The sequence below is a fragment of the Mobula hypostoma genome, chromosome 12, assembly GCF_963921235.1.
Source record: "Mobula hypostoma chromosome 12, sMobHyp1.1, whole genome shotgun sequence".
NCBI classification, from domain to species: Eukaryota; Metazoa; Chordata; class Chondrichthyes; order Myliobatiformes; family Myliobatidae; genus Mobula; species Mobula hypostoma.
Window position 1 is genome coordinate 115,031,940 of NC_086108.1, and position 22,493 is coordinate 115,054,432.

General features: G+C 47.3%; 1 protein-coding gene across 1 annotated transcript in view; it reads right to left on the bottom strand.

Annotated features, from left to right (window-relative positions):
- The window catches only part of erich3 (glutamate-rich 3), a 167,478-nt gene that overhangs the window by 138,872 nt on the left and 6,113 nt on the right, over positions 1-22,493 (bottom strand). Inside the window, exons 2-3 of the mRNA XM_063063472.1 lie at positions 5,251-5,344; positions 4,577-4,702 (exon numbers count right to left, since the gene is read on the bottom strand). Of these exons, the coding sequence (XP_062919542.1) occupies positions 4,577-4,702; positions 5,251-5,344 (220 nt within the window). The remainder of the gene's footprint in view (positions 1-4,576; positions 4,703-5,250; positions 5,345-22,493) is intronic.

A 22,493-nucleotide genomic window follows, 5' to 3' on the forward strand; every position in this document is an offset into this window, starting at 1 on the left:
TATTCACCGATCTCTGGTAGAACTCCCCCTCTTGGGCACCATTGTGCTTTCCTGTCGGATTGAATCCTACAGCTGGTTCTCTTGAGCTTCATCTCTCTCCGTTCCCACCAAGAAAGATCTTGACCAGTGTCCATCACAAAACCTCTCCCCCAGTATTCTCTAAAATCTCCACCCAGTTCCACCCTTCTGATTGGATGACGCCACATCCCCAAGCATCCCTCATCTTTAATGGCAATCCAAACACTGCCCTTGCCTTGCCTCTGTCTTCTCCGTGACAGAACTCTGGCACATTGCTTTAAGTCCAGGTGCAGGAACGCTCTCCCACTCTCAGTCCATTTCCAGCCCTTCATGTGCACATTGGGACAATGCACCCGCTCCAATATTCTGGTTTCCCAGTCAGTACCTCAGGCTGAAATCATAGGCAGACAACACCATCAACCAACGATGGCCTGTCGCATCCAATTTCTCCGAGGTCAGGATATAAGTCAATAGATTGATGTCTGTCCTCACCTCAAACTTGGCACCATATAGTCAGTCACTTAACTTATTCCCTACAATCCATTTCAAAGCCATTCCAATTTGTGTGTGGGGTAATTTCACTCGGAGGGTGGCAGTCTCAACTATGTGCCCCGATCGTGATATAGCCCTCTTGGCTGGCATCTGTATGTAATACATACGGCAAATGGGGGTTTACAAAAGCCAACACAAGCACTTTCGTCAGCAGCTCCTTCAACACCTGAAAGCCCTCTTCACATTTTGCATCCCATCTTGCTCCAAAGGGCTAAGATAAACTTTACCATATTTTCCTTTTGTCGTCCTCCCATTCTTCCTCAAGAGAGGGTAACTGCACAGAAGCTGATTCAAGGGTGACTCACTTTAGAGTAGCCCTTCCCGAACCTTCGATAGTACCCATGGAATCCAAGGAACAAGCAGGGGGCGCTCACATTCTTGGGCCTTGGCCAAATCTGCCTCTATCTTTGGCAGATCCATAGCTAATCCATCCCATGAGACTATGTGCCCAAGCCCAATGTAGTTGACAGATATCTTGCAGAACTGGCAACTTGTCCAGTGACAGTTTTAACCCTTCAGCTTTAAGGCCACCTAATACCTTCAGTAGTCTCGCCTCATGCTCTTCCAGGGTGGATCCAAACACTATGAGATCATCCGGTATGTTAGCACCTCAAGCAAGTTCATATCCTCAACAATTTTCTTCATGACATGCTGGAAAGTAGCCAGTACTCCTGATATGCCCTGGGATATCCTTTCAAACTGAAAGAATCCAAGTGGACATATGAATGCTGTCTCCTCCTTATCAGCCTCACTTATGGGTACCTGATAATACCCACTCCTTAGGTCCAGCACACTGAACCACTTCACTTCACTCAGGCAGGCCAGGGCATCCTCGATCCTCAAAACAGTACACTGATCAGGGACTGTGCGTCGGTTCAGAGTCTGATATCCAACATACATTCCTACCTTCCCATTCTTCTTCCTCATCACCACGACGGGGGACACATAGGGACTCCTAGACTCAGTGATAATCCCAGATTCCTTCAGCTTCTGCAAAACATCCTCCACCTTGGTGGGTGCGAGTCGCCAAGACCTTTCTCTGAAGAGGGTGTCCTCTGTCACTCGGATGGTGTGGCGAGTACTCTTGGAACAACCCACATCAAACTCATCAGTAGAAAAGACATCTTCAAACTTCAACACCTTCTCTGTCAATCTCCTCTACCAAACTCCAGGTACCTGGGAGTCACCAAAGCTGAATGACTTGGCTGTCAACTTTCCCTTTCCAGGAGATGGTTTCTCTCCTGCTGTCTCACGGGAAAACTAGACGTGACAGTCACTGAAAAAAGGTGTGTCACTGGCATTCCCCTCCCTCTTCAAGGTGTTACTGACAATCATGGTCATCCTGTTTACCCGAACAGCCGATGGCTTTTGCAGTTTGGGCCTCATCGGTACCCAGCAGGTAAGCGTGACTCCTCTTTGTGGTCTTCCAGAACATCCACCAGAAGGGCCATAGCATCAGGCATTCTGGAAAATTTGGAGTTTCCCATCACTCTGGTTACTTCCCCAGGCCATAACATGACGGTTTGGACTGGGTGTACCACACAGTTCCTCCTTTGTGCTCATCATCCAGCCTAGGATAGGCATGCACTTCCTCAAAAGCAGCTCTGAGCACAGCTCTCTTCAACTTTCTCCTCGTAGGCTCCCACTAGTCTCCTTACAATTGGCGTATTTATCCCCACAAGAATTGAAGCTTCACCCTTCTCGACCAGGTCTGGACAAACCAACACCAACATATCAAGGACCTCAGCTACTCCCACATCTGCCTCCGAAAACTCCAGCTTCAACAAGTAACCACCATACAGGTAGTCATCAGTACTAAAGCTCTCGGGCACTGAGTGGCATCAATGGCAAAGGCATCAAGTACCAGTTGTAAAAGGATCTGTACAGCAGAGTAACCTGAGAATGTGTGTCAGGTATGGATCTAGCAAAAGCACCCTTACTCCATATGGATACACTGGAGCTTGGCCCCACTAAGCCTTCAGGAATAGGGTTTTTCACTTTAGTGTTTTCCTTGATACATTGACTGGAACGTGATCCCCCCAGGATGACAGGCTGTTCCCTCACTGGGTTTCTCTGAAGTTTCCTGATTTCCCCTTCTGTTTAAGAACCCGCGGACTCCCTTTCCGAAGGCCTTCCCATCCTTCACACTCCCGTCTGAAGTGTCCCTCCTCACCACAGTTGTAACAGACAATACCAGTCACTCCCCTTTTCAAAGGACGCCCTACAATAGCAGCCCTCTGCTTAGTATGTCCCATCAGTGGGCCAGGCTCCCTATCGGCTTTGTCATGCTTGGTGACAGCACCCACTGATAGCAACCGAGATACCTCAGTTCTCTAATCCTTTACAGATCCTACAAAACCCCCACCCGTGTAGCTTTAGGGGTCACTTCAGCAACAGAGGGTACCACCAAGGACTGTACCCTGCTGACAGAGGTCTCCTGCTCCTCTACTGCATTTTCCTCCTCTCTTACTTCTCTCATCAGCTCAACAAACGAGGGAAGGGGGAGGCGATTCCTTCAAGACAGAGGCTTAAAGCAATCAGGTCACATGACTGTGCGTCCTTTGCCACTTGGTCCATCCTTAATTGATTCACATCAGCCAGTTGAATGGCCCCTTTATGCCAAAAGCAAAACAGCCGTCCCTCCAGCCGGAAAATGTAAGCAGAAACTTTCTCCCCTTTCTCCTGAAACATGTTCCCAAACCCTGTCAGAAACTCCATCAGGCTTCCTGTCACGCCAAAAACACTTTCTAAGAGTTGTATGTAGTCTGCTGAAGTAGCAAAGGGGCTGTCTGCTTTCGAGGACCTCACCCCCTCAGAGGCCAAACCCTTCAGGCTCTCTACCAGTCACTGTCTTTTCACGCCATCAGAACACTGACACTCGACCAGCATCTGCCCAAGGCTCATTTTCCTCCTCCCCCCTGGGGGTGAGCTTCTCTTCCCAGAACATTCTCAGCCTCCGATAACTTTGACTCACTGCTGGTGCACTTTGCCATTTATCTGCCAGGGACATAATTGCTGATACCAACTAGGAATGGATAGTCAGAGGCTTTTCCCCAGGGCTGAAATGGCTAACAAGCAACAGTTTTAAGGTGCTTGGAAGAAGGTACAGAGATGTCAGGGGTAAGTTTTTTTTATGCAGAGAGTGGTGGAAGTGGATATGATACGGTCTTTTAAGAGACTCCTGGATAGGTACATGGAGCTTAGAAACCTACAGTACAATACAGGCCCTTCGGCCCACAAAGCTGTGCCGAACATGTACTTACTTTAGAAATTACCTAGGATTACCCATAGCCCTCCATTTTTCTAAGCTCCACAATCACTGACAACCAGCCAGAAAAGGCTCCCTTTATTCCCACCCTTTGCCTCCTGCCAATCAGCCACTGCTTTATTCATGCTAGAAACTTTCCTGTAATACCATGGGCTTGGAGTTTGTTGACAAAGTGTGGCATCTTGTCAAAGGCCTTCTGAAAATCCAAGCACACAAGATCAACTGATTCTCCCTCGTCTATCCTGCTTGTTATTTCTTCAAACAATTCCAACAGATTTGTCAGGCAAGATTTTCCCCTGGGGGAACCACGTTGACTCCAGCCTATTTTATCATGTGCCTTCAAATACCCTGAAACCACATCATTAATAATCGACTCCATCAGCTCCCCAATCACTGAGGTCAGACTAACTGGCCTAAAATTTCCTTTCTTCTGCCTTTCTCCCTTCTTGAAAGGTGGAATGACATTTGCAATTTGTAATTTATAGTATTATTTTAGTACTGCAATGTACCGCTAACTTAAAATAACAAATTTCACAACGTACTTGGTGATATTATACCGGATTCTGATTCCGGGTTTCTAGCGTTTTCCATTGACATTCCAACACATTAAGATGATTAATTTCCTCTAAAACAGCCCAGGAATATCATGAGCATAAGAGTGATTGGGGAATAAAGTGCCGAATGCTCTGAATGAACGAGGAAGCTGGAGAGTTGGTGAGGGGCAGCAGCCCAACGTACCTCCATGCTGAGGACCTTGTGGAATATGGCCTGGGCCAGGCTCTCACGTACATATCTTTGATGATCTTTGCGGACTATACTGAGACGATATTCCTTCTCGGACACAATCCGTCCACTCCTTGTGACCTGCACAGGGAAGCATCAAAGATCTAAGAACTTCAGGGATTTAATCTTTAGCAATGGTCTTAGAGATAGATCAGTAAGAAATAGCTTGGAAACAGACCCTTCAGCCCATCAAGTCTATGCTGTCTGTCAACTACCTGTGGATACCAACCTTACATTGACCCCATTTCATTCTCCCTTCGTTCCCAACAACTCCCCCAAGAATCCACCCCTCACCTGCACACTAGGGACAATAGACAGCAGCCAATTAACGCATTGGTCTACGCGTCTTTGGGATGTGGGAAGGAATCTGAGCACACGGGGGAAACCCACACACAAGGAGAACATGCAAACTCCCCACAGACAGTGCCACAGGCCAAGAATGAACCCGGATCTCTGGGGCTGTGACGCAGTGGCTCTACCACTGTACCATGACCACTCCTGTGCTCCTTTGCCTGGGCCATACGACAATACGACCTAGGAGCAGAATTAGGCCATTTGTCCCATCTAGCCTGTTCCCAGAACTGTCGAGATTGGGGGATCACAGAGCCGGCCATGATTGTCCTACCTACCAAACCCACACGTTGTAGGTGCCTACGGATCCTGGTGTTATTGAAGTATCTGGTCAGATGTTTGTCTGTCAGGCTGTTATATGTCTCCAGGGGTCTGAAAGATAAAAATAATGAAGGTCAGTCCCCACATGGGGTCATCGAGTCAGTGCAGGGACATGATGCAGAGTGCAGAACAGGCTCAGTGGGCTGAATGATCAACTGCTGTTATCCCCACCACCAGTGCCACAGGATTGTACGGCATAGGAACAACCCCGCTGCCAAACACATCCTTACTGACTTGCTCGCCGTTAGTTTTATAAGGCATTGGCCAAATCTGTGAGAAGTTTTGGGTCCATTATCCAAGTTGGAATTTAATGCAGACAAGTGCGAGGTGTTGCACTTCAGTTGCCCCAACCAGGGTAGGTCTTACACAGTGAATGTTAGGACATTGAGGAATGCGGGAAAACAAAGGGATCTGGGAATACAGGTCCACCATTCATTGAACATAGCATCACAGGCAGATAGGGTCATAAAGAACGCTTTTGACACACTGGTCCTCATAAATCAATGTATTGAGTACAAGGCTTGGGATGTTATGGTGAAGTTGTACAAGACATTGACCAGTTTGGAGTATTGTGTACAGTTTTGGTCACCGACCTACAGGAAAGATGTAAATGAGGTTGAAGTAGTACAGAGAAATGTTACAAGGATGTTGCCAGGTCTGGAGGACCTGAGTTATAAGGAAACATTGAATAGGTTAGGGCTTTATCCCTTAGAATGTAGAAGATTGAGAGGAGATTTGATACAGGTATACAGAATTATGAGGGGTATAGATAGCATAAATGCAAGCAGGCTTTTTCCACTGAGGTTGGATGGGGCTACAACCAGAAGTCACAAGAACATAAGAAATAGGAGCAGGAGTCGGCCATCTGGCCCGTTGAGCCCGCTCCATCATTGAATAAGATCACGGCTGATCTGACCATGGACTCACCTCCACCTACTTGCCTTTTCCCCATAACCCTTAATTCCCCTACTATGCAAAAATCTATCCAACCTTGTCTTAAATATATTCACTGAGGTAACCTCCACTGCTTCATTGAGCAGAGAATTCCACAGATTCACCACTCTCTGGGAAGAGCAGTTCCCCTTCATCTCTGTCCTATATAACCTGTCTATATCTCTCTGCAGACTCTCACAATTTGCTTTTCCATTCAATTTAGTATCATCACTTAACTTAGGTACACTACACTCGGCCCCCCTTCCAGATCGTTAATGTATATCAATAGACAATAGGTGCAGGAGTAGGCCATTTGGCCCTTCGAGCCAGCACCGCCATTCACTTTGATCATGGCTGATCATCCACAATCAGTACCCCTTTCCTGCCTTCTCCCCATATCCCTTCACTCCGCTATCTTTAAGAGCTCTATCTAATTCTTTCTTGAAAGAATCCAGAGACTTGGCTTCCACTGCCTTCTGAGGCAGAGCATTCCACAGATCCACAACCCTCTGTGTGAAAAAGTTTTTCCTCAACTCTGTTCTAAATAGTCTACCCCTTAGTCTTAAACTGTGGCCTCTGGTTCTGGACTTCCCCAACACTGGGAACATGTTTCCTGCCTCTAGTGTGTCCAATCCCTTAATAATTTTATATGTTTCAATCAGATCCCCTCTCATCCTTCTAAATTCCAGTGTATACAACTCCAGTCACTCCAATCTTTCAACATATGACAGTCCCACCATCCCGGGAATTAACCTCGTGAACCTACGCTGCACTCCCTCAATAGCAAGAATGTCCTTCCTCAAATTTGGAGACCAAAACTGCACACAATACTCCAGGTGTGGTCTCACCAGGGCCCTGTACAACTGCAGAAGGGCCTCTTTGCTCCTATACTCAACTCCCCTTGTTATGAAGGCCAACATACCATTAGCTTTCTTCACTGCCTGCTGTACCTGCATGCTTACTTTCAGTGACTGATGAACAAGGACACCTAGATCTCATTGTACTTCCCCTTTTCCTAACTTGACACCATTCAGATAGTAATGTGCCTTCCTGTTCTTGCCACCAAAGTGGATAACCTCACATTATCCACATATCGTGAACAGTTGTGGGCCCAGCACTGACCCCTGTGGCACACTGCTCACCACCGATTGCCAACCAGAGCAACATTCATGTATCCCAACTCTCTGCTTTCTATTAGTTAACCAGTGCTCTATCCATGCTAATACATCACCCTCAACACTATGCATCCTCATCCAATGGATAAGTCTTTTACGTGGCACCTTATCAAACACCTTCTGTAAATAATGTCCATCTGTTCCCATATATCCACTGTGCTCATCACATCCTCAAAAAATTCTAGTTTCATGGTTTCAACATTTAAGAGTCACGTGTACATGGAGTAAAATGTGTCATTTGTGTCAACGACTGACACAGTCAGAGGATGTGCTGGGGGCAGCCTGCATGTGTCACCATGTTTGCAGTGCCAACACAGCATGTCCACAATTTACTAGCCATTCACCTTTTCAGTGTGGAGGAATCCCACAAAGTCTCAGAGAGAACGTACTAACAGCTCATGCATTGATTTACACCTCTGACTGTGTGGCTAAGCACAGCTCCAACTCCATAAGCAAGTTTGCTGATGACGAATCCGCATACAGTACAGGAGGGAGATTGAAAACTTGGCTGAGTGCTGTCACAACAACAACCTCTCACTCAATGTCAATAAGACCAAGAAACTGATTGTAGACTTCAGGAGAGGAAAACCAGAGGCCCATGAGCCAGTAATCAGAGGATCAGAGATGGAGGGGGTCAGTAACTTTAAATTCTGGGTGTCACCATCTCAGAGGACCTGTCCTGGACCCATCACATAAATATCATTGTGAAGAAAGCACGACAACGTCTCTACTTCCTCAGGAGTCTGCAGATTCAGCATGTCATCAAAAACCTTTGCAAACTTCGATAGATGGTTGTGTAAAGTGTGTTGACTGGCTCTATTACATCTTGACAAGGCTAAGGCGGCATCAATTGGATGCCTCTTTGAGCTCACCTGAGGAAACAGCTTAAATTCCTCACTTTTATGTCTATTTTGTTTTCAAGATGGTTGAGGTTCTATCAAGGTCCTGATCTGCAATTGGCACTCAAATTGTAGTTCTTTTTAATATGGCCGATGAGCTCCCTTTCCTGGAGCTCACTGGCCAACCGTCTTCCGACATTCTCCAGGCGCGGCTTGGAAGACTGTGGACGACTGACTCCAGGCCGGTGTTGCCAGCTGAGGCGTCATGGGAGAAGGAACATCAGGATTTTGCTGCAGATGTGGGGACAGAAATGTCTGTAGCTGAGCAGTCACACTCTCTCTCGCTCGATGGTGGGAGAGTTTGCTGCCGATTCTCGGGTTGGAGAATCTCACAATAAAAAAGTGACCCAGCAGACTGTCGTCTCGTAACGGCAACTGTCAGACTCCCTTTTGCTGCGACAATGGGTGATGTCTCTCCGAACCTTGTTAATGAGAGAATGCCTTTCACATGTTGAGTAAACAATAGTTTTTGTCAACTGCAGATCACACTATCTCTGAGAGCTTTGCTGTTGCTTGAGAGGTGGGCGCTGAGGCTTTCTGCTGAAATGGGCGGGAGTGTTTGTGAATCTGTGGAATTCATTGCCACAGAAGGCTATGCAGGCCAGTTCATTGGGTATACTGAAGGCTCTTGATAGATTGGGGTGTAAAAGGTTAGGGGGAGAAGGCAGGAGAACGGGATTGAGAGGGATACGAAATCAGCCATGATAGAACGGCTGGGCTTAAACTGTTCCAGCATTGAAACAACCCTCCCCACCATCAAGTACACCTTCAGATCAGTTCAGAGACGAGGAGGGGTGCAGAGTCTGGGGGGGGGGGTGTGCAGGGGCTGGAGGGGGGTTTCACAGAGTCGGGGGGGAAGGGTGCAGGAGCCAGGGTAGGGTGGTTTGACAGAGACAGGGAGGGATGTAGGGGCCATGGGGAAAACATGTAATCTCCACACAGACAGTGCCATTCTGTCGGGATTGAACCCAGGCTTGTGGAGCTAGCAGACGCTGTGACGCCCTCGATCACTAACTATATGAAAGGCCTTGAACCTGTTTTATCACACGGAGAGCAGTAGGTGCTGGGGGAGACGTGGAAGCAGGCAGTCTGGTGAAGCTTAAGAGCTGTTTGGATGTGAAAGGAATGGAAGGTTATGGATGATGCAGAGGAAAAGGAACATGTATAATAATTATCATCGTAGGCTGAATATCCTGCCCGGTGCTGACTGTTTTCTGTTCTCGACATTTATTTGTCAGGGTTTATTGTTTAACAGGTTATAATGCACAAAGTAGATTTTCACGAGTTTCTGCTGGAAGAGGAGGTGGCCCCTCTGCACACCTCCCCATCTGTCACTCCCCCAGCACACCTCCCATCTCTGTCACCCCCCTGCCCCCTGCGCCCCTGCACACCTCCCCACCTCTGTGACCCCCCCCCGCACACCTCCCCATCTGTCACTCCCCCAGCACACCTCCCATCTCTGTCACCCCCCCCCCCCGGCACACCTCCCATCTCTGTGACCCCCCCCCCCCGCACACCTCCCCACCTCTGTGGCTGCATGCATGTGGAGGGAAACCAACGGGAAACCCACACAGTCACAGGGAGAACATGCGAACCCCACACAGACTGCGGTGGAGATCAAGGTCGGGTCCGGGTCTCTGGAGCTGTGAGGGAGCAGTTCTACCCTCTGCATTGGTAGTGTGGAGGATTGCTGTTGGTGGCAGAGAGGAAAGGGAATGCTCAAGCCCCTTATCTAAAAGGAAAAATGTACTGGCATTAGAGAGGGTCCAGAGGCTCATAGGAATGATTCTGGGAATGATAAGGTTAACATATGAGGAGTGTTTGATGGCTCTGGGCCTGTACTCACTGGGGTTTAGAAGAATTGGGCGGGGGTGGTGAAGAGAAGAGAATCTCATTGCAACACTTTGAATATTGAAAAGCTTAGATAAGAGTAGATGTGGAGAGGATGTTTTCTTTGGTGGGGAGTCTAGGACTAGAGGGCACAGCCTCACAACAGAGATGAGGAGGAATTTCTTTAGCCAGAGAGTGGATGCCAAGTCATTGGGTATATTTAAAGCAGAGGTTGATAGATTATTGATTAAGTCAAGGGAAAGGTTACGGGGAGAAGGCAGGAAAATGGGGTTGAGAGGAATAATAAAACGGGGTTGAGATAGAATGGGGAGCAGACTTGATGGGCTGAACAGCCTAATTCTGCTCCTGGGTCTGATGGTTTATTCACGCACAGAGCAGGTGAAAGTCAAAGTGCGGAGTGCACGGAACTCTCAGCAAGTCAGGCAGCATCTGAGGAGAGGGAAAGTGTTTTAGGTCAGAGTGGGTGCTGAGCGGGAAGAATAATTTCTAGTCCTCCACAAAGCTGCAGTGTTAGATCACTGCGGTAGAGAAGAACTTGGCCCAAATATTCATTGTTTTTCAATTACACATCTCATTAGAGATGCAGCTGTAATGGTTTAAAAGTCACTGCTTCATCACTGGTCCTCTCTGGAGGATTGGAGGGCAAGCAGAGAAGGCAGCAGACCTGCCAGGGCACATCCGAACACCCTCCACCAACCACCCGAGTGCTGTAGGCACACACCAGGGACTCGCTCAGTTCCCATCCCAGGAGACTCACACTGAACCACAAATCTGACCATTAGTGGAATAATAGTGATATTGAATCACAGAACCATCACGGGACTTCACAACAGCCAACATGCTCATTAAAAACTTGTGCTGAAAGGACCTAAGCAGGTCAAGTCAAGTCACTTTTTATTGTCATTTCGACCATAACTGCTGGTACAGTACACAGTAAAAATGAGACGATGTTTTTCAGGACCATGGTGCTACATGAAACAATACAAAAACTACACTGAACTATGTAAAACAGCACAAAACTACACTAGACTACAGACCTACCCAGGACTGCATAAAGTGCACAAAACAGTGCAGGCATTACAATAAATAATAAACAAGACAATAGGCACAGTAGAGGGCAGCAGGTTGGTGTCAGTCCAGACTCTGGGTATTGAGGAGTCTGATGGCTTGGGGGAAGAAGCTGTTACATAGTCTGGTCGTGAGAGCCCGAATACTTCGGTGCCTTTTGCCAGATGGCAGGAGGGAGAAGAGTTTGTATGAGGGGTGTGTGGGGTCCTTCATAATGCTGTTTGCTTTACGGATGCAGCGTGTGGAGTAAATATCTGTAATGGCAGGAAGAGAGACCCCGATGATCTTCTCAGCTGACCTCACTATCCGCTGCAGGGTCTTGCGATCCGAGATGGCGCAATTTCTGAACCAGGCAGTGATGCAGCTGCTCAGGATGCTCTCAATACAACCTCTGTAAATGTGGTGAGGATGGGGGCTGGGAGATGGACTATTCTCTGCCTTCGCAGAAAGTAGAGATGCTGCTGGGCTTTCTTTGCTATGGAGCTGGTGTTGAGGGACCAGGTGAGATTCTCCGCCAGGTGACAAGTTATCTGACATGGCCTCCTCTACCGCGATAATGAAGCCACACTCAGGGTGGAGCAACACCTCAATCTCTCTGGCAGCCTCCAACCTGATGACATGAATATCAATTTCTCCTAACTCGTAATTTCTTCCCCTCCTCTCTTTCCATTCCCCATCCTGGCTCTCCTCCCACCCCTGCCCTTTTCTTCCCTTTCTCCCATGCTATCGGATTCCTCCGCTGGTCCCAGCTTCATACTTCATCCCCATCTCCCTCTCCCCGGTCTGATTGATTTACTTTGCGATACAGTGCGGAGTAGGTCCTTCTGACCCTCCGAACCATGCCAGCCCGATCTCATCACAGAACAACTTAGTGACTAATTAACCTATCCAGTACAGTGTTGAACTACGGGAGGAAACCCACACATTCCACTGGGAGAACGTACAGACACTCCTTACGAAACAGCGCCTGGACTGAACTCTGAATTCCAGGCCACCCCGAGTTAACCGCTCAGTTACCATGCTGCCCCATCTTACCCTTCAGTCTGTACTCCTCTCCTCTCCACACCTTCTTAATCTGCATCTTCCCCTTCTGATGATGTGTCTCGGCTCAAAATTTCGACTGTTTATTCCTCTCCATAGACGCTGCCTGACCTGCTGAGTTCCTCCAGCAACCTGCGTGGACTGTTAATGTTTCAGGTTGAGTCTGTCAGGTGGACTGTATAGAATGGGTGAGGGTGAATCCAGCAGGTGATGGGTAAATCTCAGTAAGGGGCTGGATGACAGGCAGATGGAGGAAGGGAGAGTGGGAATAGTGACAGAGGATGGGAGGGGATAACAGTCAGGCAGACAGAAACAGACCCTTCAGCCCAACTCATCCTTGCTAACGATGCCCACCAAGCCAGACCCATTTGCCTGTGTTTGGTTCACATGCCTCTAAACTAGAGGTTGTCAGCCTGGAGTCACAGAGCCCTCAGTTAACAGTAGGGGTCCATGGCATAAAACAGGTTGGGAACCCCTGGTTTAAACCTTCCCTAACCATGTACCTGTCCAATGCAGAGACAAGGACTTGTGTTTTTCATGTGGTCACAGTCAAAATATAGCAAATGCTGAAAATGTGAAACAGAATTAGGAAATGCTAGCCCCAGAAACAAGAAAACAACCTGCAGAAGCTGGAAATCTGAGCAACACACACAAAATGCTGGAGGAACTCAGCAGACCTGGCAGCATCTATGGAGAAAAGTGCAGTCGACGTTTCAGGCCGAAACCCTTCGTAAGGACTGGAGGAAAAAAAGGCTGTGGAGTAGGTTTTTGGGGGGGGGGGGCAAGGGAGGGAAGAGAGAAACACCAGGTGATAGGTGAAACTTGGAGAGGAGGAAGAAGCAAAGAGCTGGGAAGCTGATTGGTGAAACGTCCCTTGTCCCTCTCTCATGTCATCTCCTTGGCTGCCCATCGCTTCCCTCGGTGCTCCTCCCCACCCCCACTTACTTCTGGTCAAAGAACACTGAGGCTGTCTACAAGAAGGGTCAGAGCCGTCTCTATTTCCTGAGGAGACTGAGGTCCTTTAACATCTGCCGGACGCTGCTGAGGATGTTCTACGAGTCTGTGGTGGCCAGTGCGATCATGTTTGCTGTTGTGTGCTGGGGCAGCAGGATGAGGGTAGCAGACACCAACAGAATCAGCAAACTCATTCGTAAGGCCAGTGATGTTGTGGGGATGGAACTGGACTCTCTAACGGTGGTGTCTGAAAAGAGGATGCTGTCCAAGTTGCATGCCATCTTGAACAATGTCTCCCATCCACTACATAATGTACTGGGTGGGCACAGGAGTACATTCAGCCAGAGACTCATTCCACCGAGATGCAACACAGAGCATCATAGGAAGTCATTCCTGCCTGTGGCCATCAAACTTTACAACTCCTCCCTTGAAGGGTCAGACACCCTGAGCCAATAGGCTGGTCCTGGACTTATTTCCTGGCATAATTTACATATTACTATTTAATTATTTATGGTTTTATTACTATTTATTATTTATGGTGCAACTGTAACGAAAACCAATTTCCCCCGGGATCAATAAAGTATGACTATGACTATGCCATCTTGCAGGCATTCAATAAATTCACTGTCTTGAGATCCACGAGCAATCTGATTTTCCCAATCGACCTGAATGTTTAAAATTTTCCATGACTATCATTATATTGCCCTTTTGACATGCCTTTTCTATTTGCTGTTGTAACCTGTAGTCCATTTGCCAGCTATGGTTTGATGGCCTGTATATAACTGCCATCAGGTTCCTCTCTTCTCTCATAGAAACCATAGAAAACCATGGAAACTACAGCACAGAAACAGGCCTTTTGGCTCCTCTTGGCTGTGCCGAACCATTTTCTGCCTAGTCCCACTGACCTGCACACGGACCATATCCCTCCATACACCTCCCATCCATGTATCTGTCCAATTTATTCTTAAATGTTAAAAAAAAACCCGCATTTACCACCTCGTCTGGCAGCTCATTCCATACTCCCACCACTCTCTGTGTGAAGAAGCCCCCCCTAATGTTCCCTTTAAACTTTTCCCCCTCACCCTTAACCCATGTCCTCTGGTTTTTTTCTCCCCTTGCCTCAGTGGAAAAAGCCTGCTTGCATTCACTCTATCTATACCCATCGTAATTTTATATACCTCTATCAAATCTCCCCTCATTCTTCTATGCTCCAGGGAATAAAGTCCTAACCTATTCAACCTTTCTCTGTAACTGAGTTTCTCAAGTCCCGGCAACATCCTTGTAAACCTTCTCTGCACTCTTTCAACCTTATTTATATCCTTCCTGTAATTTGGTGACCAAAACTGAACACAATACTCCAGATTCAGCCTCACCAATGCCTTATACAACCTCATCATAACATTCCAGCTCTTATACTCAATACTTTGATTAATAAAGGCCAATGTACCAAAAGCTCTCTTTACAACCCTATCTACCTGTGATGCTACTTTTAGGGAATTTTGTATCTGTATTTCCAGATCTCTCTGTTCCACTGCACTCCTCAGTGCCTTACCATTAACCCTGTATGTTCTACCTTGGTTTGTCCTTCCAACGTGCAATACCTCACACTTGTCTGTATTAAGCTCCATCTGCCATTTTTCAGCCCATTTTTCCAGCTGGTCCAAGTCCCTCTGCAGGCTCTGAAAACCTTCCTCACTGTCTACTACACCTCCAATCTTTGTACATGTAGATTGGGTGAACCAAATTGGTAAGGGTGCTGAGGAAGAGGATTTCTTGGAATGTATGCGGGATGGTTTTTTGAACCAACATGTCGAGGAACCAACTAGAGAGCAGGCTATTCTAGACTGGGTATTGAGCAATGAGGAAGGGTTAATTAGCAATCTTGTCGTGAGAGGCCCCTTGGGTTAGAGTGACCATAATATCGTGGAATTCTTCATTAAGATGGAGTCAATTCAGAAACAAAGGTTCTGAACTTAAAGAAGGGTAACTTTGAAGGTATGAGATGCGAATTAGCTAAGATAGACTGGCAAATGACACTTAAAGGGTTGACGGTGGATATGCAATGGCAAGCATTTAAAGATTGCATGGATGAACTACAACAATTGTTCATCCCAGTTTGGCAAAAGAATAAATCAAGGAAGGTAGTGCACCTGTGGCTGACAAGGGAAATTAGGGATAGTATCAATTCCAAAGAAGAAGCATACATATTAGCCAGAAAAAGTGACTTACCTGAGGACTGGGAGAAATTCAGAGTTCAGCAGAGGAGGACAAAGGGCTTAATTAGGAAGGGGAAAAAAGATTATGAGAGAGAACTGGCAGGGAACAGAAAAACTGACTGTAAAAGCTTTTATAGATATGTGAAAAGAAAAAGATTGGTTAAGACAAATGTGGGTCCCCTACAGACAGAAACAGGTGAATCGATTATGGGGAGCAAGGACATGGCAGACCAATTGAATAAGGGGACAGAGGGTCCAGTGAGATGGAGGAACTGAGGGAAATACATGTTAGTAGGGAAGTGGTGTTAGGTAAATTGAAGGGATTAAAGGCAGATAAATCCTCAGGGCCAGATGGTCTGCATCCCAGAGTGCTTAAGGAAGTAGCCCAAGAAATAGTTGATGCATTAGTGATAATTTTTCAAAACTCTTTAGATTCTGGACTAGTTCCTGAGGATTGGAGGGTGGCTAATGTAACCCCACTTTTTAAAAAAGGAGGGAGAGAGAAACCAGGGAATTATAGACCGGTTAGCCTAACATCGGTGGTGGGGAAACTGCTAGAGTCAGTTATCAAAGATGTGATAACAGCACATTTGGAAAGCGGTGAAATCATCGGACAAAGTCAGCATGGATTTGTGAAAGGAAAATCATGTCTGACGAATCTCATAGAATTTTTTGAGGATGTAACTAGTAGAGTGGATAGGGGAGAACCAGTGGATGTGGTATATTTGGATTTTCAAAAGGCTTTTGACAAGGTCCCACACAGGAGATTAGTGTGCAACCTTAAAGCACACGGTATTGGGGGTAAGGTATTGATGTGGATAGAGAATTGGTTGGCAGACAGGAAGCAAACAGTGGGAATAAACGGGACCTTTTCAGAATGGCAGGCAGTGACTAGTGGGGTACCGCAAGGCTCAGTGCTGGGACCCCAGTTGTTTACAATATATATTAATGACTTGGATGAGGGAATTAAATGCAGCATCTCCAAGTTTGCGGATGACACGAAGCTGGGCGGCAGTGTTAGCTGTGAGGAGGATGCTAAGAGGATGCAGGGTGACTTGGATAGGTTAGGTGAGTGGGCAAATTCATGGCAGATGCAATTTAATGTGGATAAATGTGAAGTTATCCACTTTGGTGGCAAAAACAGGAAAACAGATTATTATCTGAATGCTGGCCCATTTGGAAAAGGGGAGGTGCAACGAGACCTGGGTGTCATTATACACCAGTCATTGAAAGTGGGCATGCAGGTACAGCAGGCGGTGAAAAAGGCGAATGGTATGCTGGCATTTATAGCGAGAGGATTCGAGTACAGGAGCAGGGAGGTACTACTGCAGTTGTACAAGGCCTTGGTGAGACCACACCTGGAGTATTGTGTGCAGTTTTAGTCCCCTAATCTGAGGAAAGACATTCTTGCCATAGAGGGAGTACAAAGAAGGTTCACCAGATTGATTCCTGGGATGGCAGGACTTTCATATGATGAAAGACTGGATGAACTAGGCTTATACTCGTTGGAATTTAGAAGATTGAGGGGGGATCTGATTGAAATGTATAAAATCCTAAAGGGATTGGACAGGCTAGATGCAGGAAGATTGTTCCCGATGTTGAGGAAGTCCAGAACGCAGGGTCACAGTTTGAGGATAAAGGGGAAGCCTTTTAGGACCGAGATTAGGAAAAACTTTTTCACACAGAGAGTGGTGAATCTGTGGAATTCTCTGCCACAGGAAACAGTTGAGGCCAGTTCATTGGCTATATTTAGGAGGGAGTTAGATATGGCCCTTGTGGCTAAAGGGATCAGTGAGTATGGAGGGAAGGCTGGTACAGGGTTCTGAGTTGGATGATCAGCCATGAACATACTGAATGGCGGTGCAGGCTTGAAGGGCCGAATGGCCTACTCCTGCAGCTATTTTCTATGTATCATCAGCAAATTTGCTGATCCAATTTACCTGTAGAGCTCCTCTCGCATTTTGTGTGTGGTGCACTGGGTGAAGAAATCGCCCCTCAGGTCCATTTTAAATCTTTCGCCCATCAGTTTAACCTGGTCTTTCTGACTTTCAGCTCCCATTTCCTGAGCGAAAGCTATGCAGACTATTTACAGAGGGGCGTCCTTTTAGAGCGGAGATGAGGAGGGATTTATTTAGCCAAAGTGTGGTGAATCTGTGGAATTCATTGTTACAGGCAGCTGTGGAGGCCAAGTCTTTAGGTACATTTAAGGCAGAGGTTAATAGATTCTTTTTTGGTCAGGGCATGAGTGGATATAAGGAGAAAGTGGGAGATTGGGGCTGAGAGGAAAACTGAATCAGCCATGATGAAAAGGCAGAGCAGACTCGATGGGCCAAATAGCCTAATTCTGCTCCTATATTTTATGGTCGTATACCTCTGGTAATCTTATACATCGCCATGAAGTCACCCCTCAATCCAAGAAATAAAGACCCAACCTAACCAACCTCTCCCTATAATTCAGGTCATCCAGTCCTGGCAACATCCTTATCAATTTTCTTGCCATTCTTTGCATGTTAATAATGTCTTTCCCATAACAGGGAGACCAAAACTAAACACATTACTCCTGGTGCAGCCTCAGCAACGTGTATAACTGCAACCTGACCTCTCAGCTCCTCTACTTAACGCTATGACTGATGAAGGCCAGCATGCCAGACATCATACTCACTGCGCCATCTACCCATGTCACCATCGAGAGCGAATTACATGACAGGTGGTGGTGACAGAGGGCTGGAGATGCCAGAAACTGATTGGAGAAGGCAGCTGAGCATTGAACCGAATGAGGGAGCTGGTGAGGGCAGACGGGAACAGCAGGGGCACTCAGTGAAGAATCTGTGTCAGCAGGGTGTGAATGGAGTTGGAGAGACTGTTGCTGGTTAGGAGGGTGTGCGTGTATTGATCAGAGAGAAACGGATAGGCAGGAGTGGCACCTCATTGCCGGTTCAGAAGCTGCTAAAAACCAATAAATGTAGCTGCTGTGTTACAGGTGTAACCCTCTCACCAGGGCTTGTACACAGATGTAGGAGTGGACTCTTCACCCATTCAACGGGATACTTGTCGAACGTATATTTCATCAGAAGTTTGAGGAGACCTGGTATGTCACCAAAGACTCCGGCATATTTCTACAGATGTACCGTGGAGAGCATTCTGACTGGTTGCATCACCGTCTGGTACAGAGGCTTCAATGCAAAGATCGAAAAAGCTGCGGGAAGTTGCAAACCCAACCAGCCCCATCGAGGACATCTTCAAAAGGTGATGCTGCATTAAGGCCCCCATCACCCAGGACATGCCCTCTTCTCAGTGCTACCATCAAGGTGGTGGTACATGAATGAGCCTGAAGACACACATTCAGAGATTTAGGAACAACTTTTTCCCTTTGCCATCAGATTTCTGAATGGACAATGAATCCATAAACACCTCCTCACTTTTTTTGCTCTCTTTTTATATGTATTTCTTATTGCAATTCATGGTTTTTATTACATATTGCAATGCACCGCTGTCGCAAAACAAAACAATTCACAAACTATACCTCTGATGTTAAATCTGATTCTGACTTTTAGAACAGTACAGGCCCTTCGACACAATGTTGTACTGACATTTTAACCTACTCCAAGGTCAACCTAACCCTTGCCTCCTACATAGCCCTCCACTTTCTGTCATCCGTAGGCCAATCTAAGAGTCATTTGTAACAAACTCATTTTGTTCCCAGTGCCCAGTATACAAGATTTAACAGGTATTTGGATATTTCAGCAGTTCCCTGGTTTCCTCCCACATTCCAAAGATGTGCCGGTTAAGCTGAGTGAATTGTGTGCGTGGGGAGTCCAGCTACGTTTGTGGGATGTCCCTAGCACAATTCCCGGACTGTGCCGGCCATTGATGCAAAACAATTCATTTCACTATGTTTCCATGCTTCAGGATTAAACTCAGACTTGTTTAGCACATGCACATTGATCGGATACTTTGCCAGGAGGACTGAATTGGAGAGCTGTGTCAGCCAAAGGGTGACCTACCAGAGGTCTTCACCTTGACCCGCGACATTGCCAGAATTCTGTAAAATGATCAAGTCCCAGTGTGGAAATCCCTGCAAGACAGATTTAGAGCACTCTGCCAGCCCTGGGGGCTGCATATTGGGGCAGACTTCCACTGTTTGTGTTAACAATGGATGCGCCCTCAGGATGTGCTGGGGCCACACGTTCTGGCACCAACACACCATTCTCACCACGTTCAGCAGAATATCACAGACCACTACAGGCAACAAAACATCACCATAATAAAGCTAATCTTTTTTCCATTAACAAAACGTATTGATTTCCCCTGAGTAACACTGAGTCCAGGACACAGGTGAGGCTGCTTTTCACGTCATTATCACAGCTGCTGTTCTGGGATATGGATCTGCATGAACATCGATTTCTCCAACTGCTGGTATTTTCGTCCCGCTCCCCCTTCCATCTTCTTCATTTCCCCACGCTGCCCTCCCACCCCTTCTCTACACCTGTCTATTACCTCCCCTGGTGTATCTCCTCCTTCCCTTTCTCCCATCATCCACCCTCCTCTCCTATCATATACACATAATAATCTGCAGGTGCCGGGGTCAAAGCAACACTCACAACACGCTGGAGGAACTCAGCAGGTAGGGCAGCATCCGTGGAAAAGATCAGTCGATGTTTCCAGCTGGAACCTGACGAAGGGTTCCGGCCCAAAACGTCAACCGATCTTTTCCACGGATGCTGCCCGACCTGCTGAGTTCCTCCAGCATGTTGTGAGTGTTGCTCCTCTCCTATCAGATTTCTCTTTCTTCAGCCCTTTGCCTTTTCCACCTATCACCCCCCAGCTTCTTACTTCACGCCCCCTACTCCAAACACCTGGCTTCACCTATTACCTTGTGATGAAAGGTCTCAACCCGAAACATCGACTCTTTGTTCTCCTCCATAGGTGCTGCTTGACCTGCTGATTTCCTCCAACATTTTGTGTGTGTCACTCTGATGTGACTGTTCCGAGTTTGTAAGGTGGGCACGCTTGTACGGTCACAGAAGCAAGATGCTACTAACCAGGATTTTGAACTTTTTAGTCCTGCTCAGCAGAGTTCACTCAACACTCTTACAGTTCCCAGATGCCAAGCGTTTGATGGCGCTGGGCCTGTACTCCCTGGAGAGGGAAATCCCACTGAAACCCATCGAATATTGAAAGGCCTGGATAGAGTGAATGTGGAGATGATGCTTCCGACAGTGGGAGAAGGCAGAAGAATGGGGTTGAGATCTGTAAATCAGCTGTGATGAAATGGTGGAGCAGACTTGATGGGCCAAATGGCCTAATTCTGCCCCTATTCCTGATGCTCAGGAAAATGCGTGAGGCTACTCTGCAACAATAAAAAAGTGTAAAGTGACTTTGGATGGTAATCCAAGAGTCCGGGAAATTAGCTAGTCTTTGGGATGTGGGATGAAATCAGACCACCGAGGGCGACCCACGCTGTCATAGGATGAACGGGCAACTCCCACACAGACAACGCCGGAGGTCGGGAATGGCTCCACACACTAATTGTTCTGTTCTGTTCGAGTAGGGAGGTGCCCAGACAACAGTTACTGGTACAGTCAAACAAATATTTACCAAGCAAATACTGTAACCAAGACTCCTGACTCCCACATCACAGCAGCAGCAGCTCCACCCTTTGGAGCCCTGCTCACTGCTGACCAGCCCCACCCTACGTCTCACCTGGCGGGAACGCAACCTCAACATTTCACTCATGTTGCAATACACATTTACTTTTTATGCACTGTATATTTTCATTGTAAGATATATTTTATGTCTTACACTGTACTGTACTGCTGCCACAAAACACATTTCATCACAACAGGACGGTGATGATGAGACTGATCTTGTACTCTAATCCCTGCCGAGCCCAGCTCAGACCTCACCTCTGCTCCCCTCTGTCTCAGGGAACCTCGCCCAGTTCGATAGCTGGGAGCAGGGCCCCAAGGATTAAACACCCACCCCCTAACGGGACTGGAGGGCAGAGTGAGGAGTTCTACCTTTTTCATTTCGGGAAACAGCGTGGAACGACCCCCCCCCCCGCCCCCGTCCCCCCAGCCTTTGAGCTATGCCACCCAACAACCCCGTCCCTCCAGCCTCCAACTGTGTCACCCAATCCCAACAATCCTGCCCCACAGCCCTCGAGCTGTGTCACCCAACAACCTATCTACTTAAATAAATAAAGGCATCTGTTAGTCTTGCGAGAGCATGGATCTGTGCCTGGAAAGTCTTCACTCTCCAGGGCACAGGCCTGGGCAAGGTTGTATGGAAGACAGGCAGTTGCCCATGCTGCAAGTCTCCCCTCTCCACAACACCGATGTTGTCCAAGGGAAGGGCATTAGGACCGATACAGCTTGGCACCAGTGTCGTCGCAGAGCAATGTGTGATGAAGTGCCTTGCTCAAGGACACAACACGTTGCCTCGGCTGGGGCTCGAACTCATGACCTTCAGATAGCTAGTCCAGTGCCTTAACCACTTGGCCATGTGCCCACATCCTATCTATTTAACCTTAGCATAATCACGGGACAAATTACAATGACCAATGAACCTACCAACCTGACTGCCTTGTGGACTGTGGGAGGAAACCGCAGCACCTGGAGAAGACTTGTGCGGTCACGGGAAGAACATTCAAACTCCTCACAGACAGCACCACAACTGAACTTCAAACTCCAGCACCCCCAGCTGTAATAGCATCTGGCTAACCTCCTCAGTTACCCCCCTCTGCAGGCAGGGGGTGAAGTGGAAGTGGAAGGGGTGGGGAGAGGAGGCAGGGAAGTGGGGTGTGGGGTGGGAATAAGATGAGGGGAGCAGGTAGAGTAGTGAGGAGGTCACTCCATTCTTTAAGAAGGGAGGAAGGCAAAAGAAAGGAAATTATAGGCTAGTTAGCCTGACTTCAGTGGTTGAAAAGATGGAGTCCATCAAGGATGAGGTCTCAAGGTATTTGGAGGCACATGATAAAATAGAGCAAAGTCATCATGGTTTCCTTAAGGGGAAATCTTGCCGGACAAATCTGTTGGAATCCTGAGGAGATAACAGGCAGCAC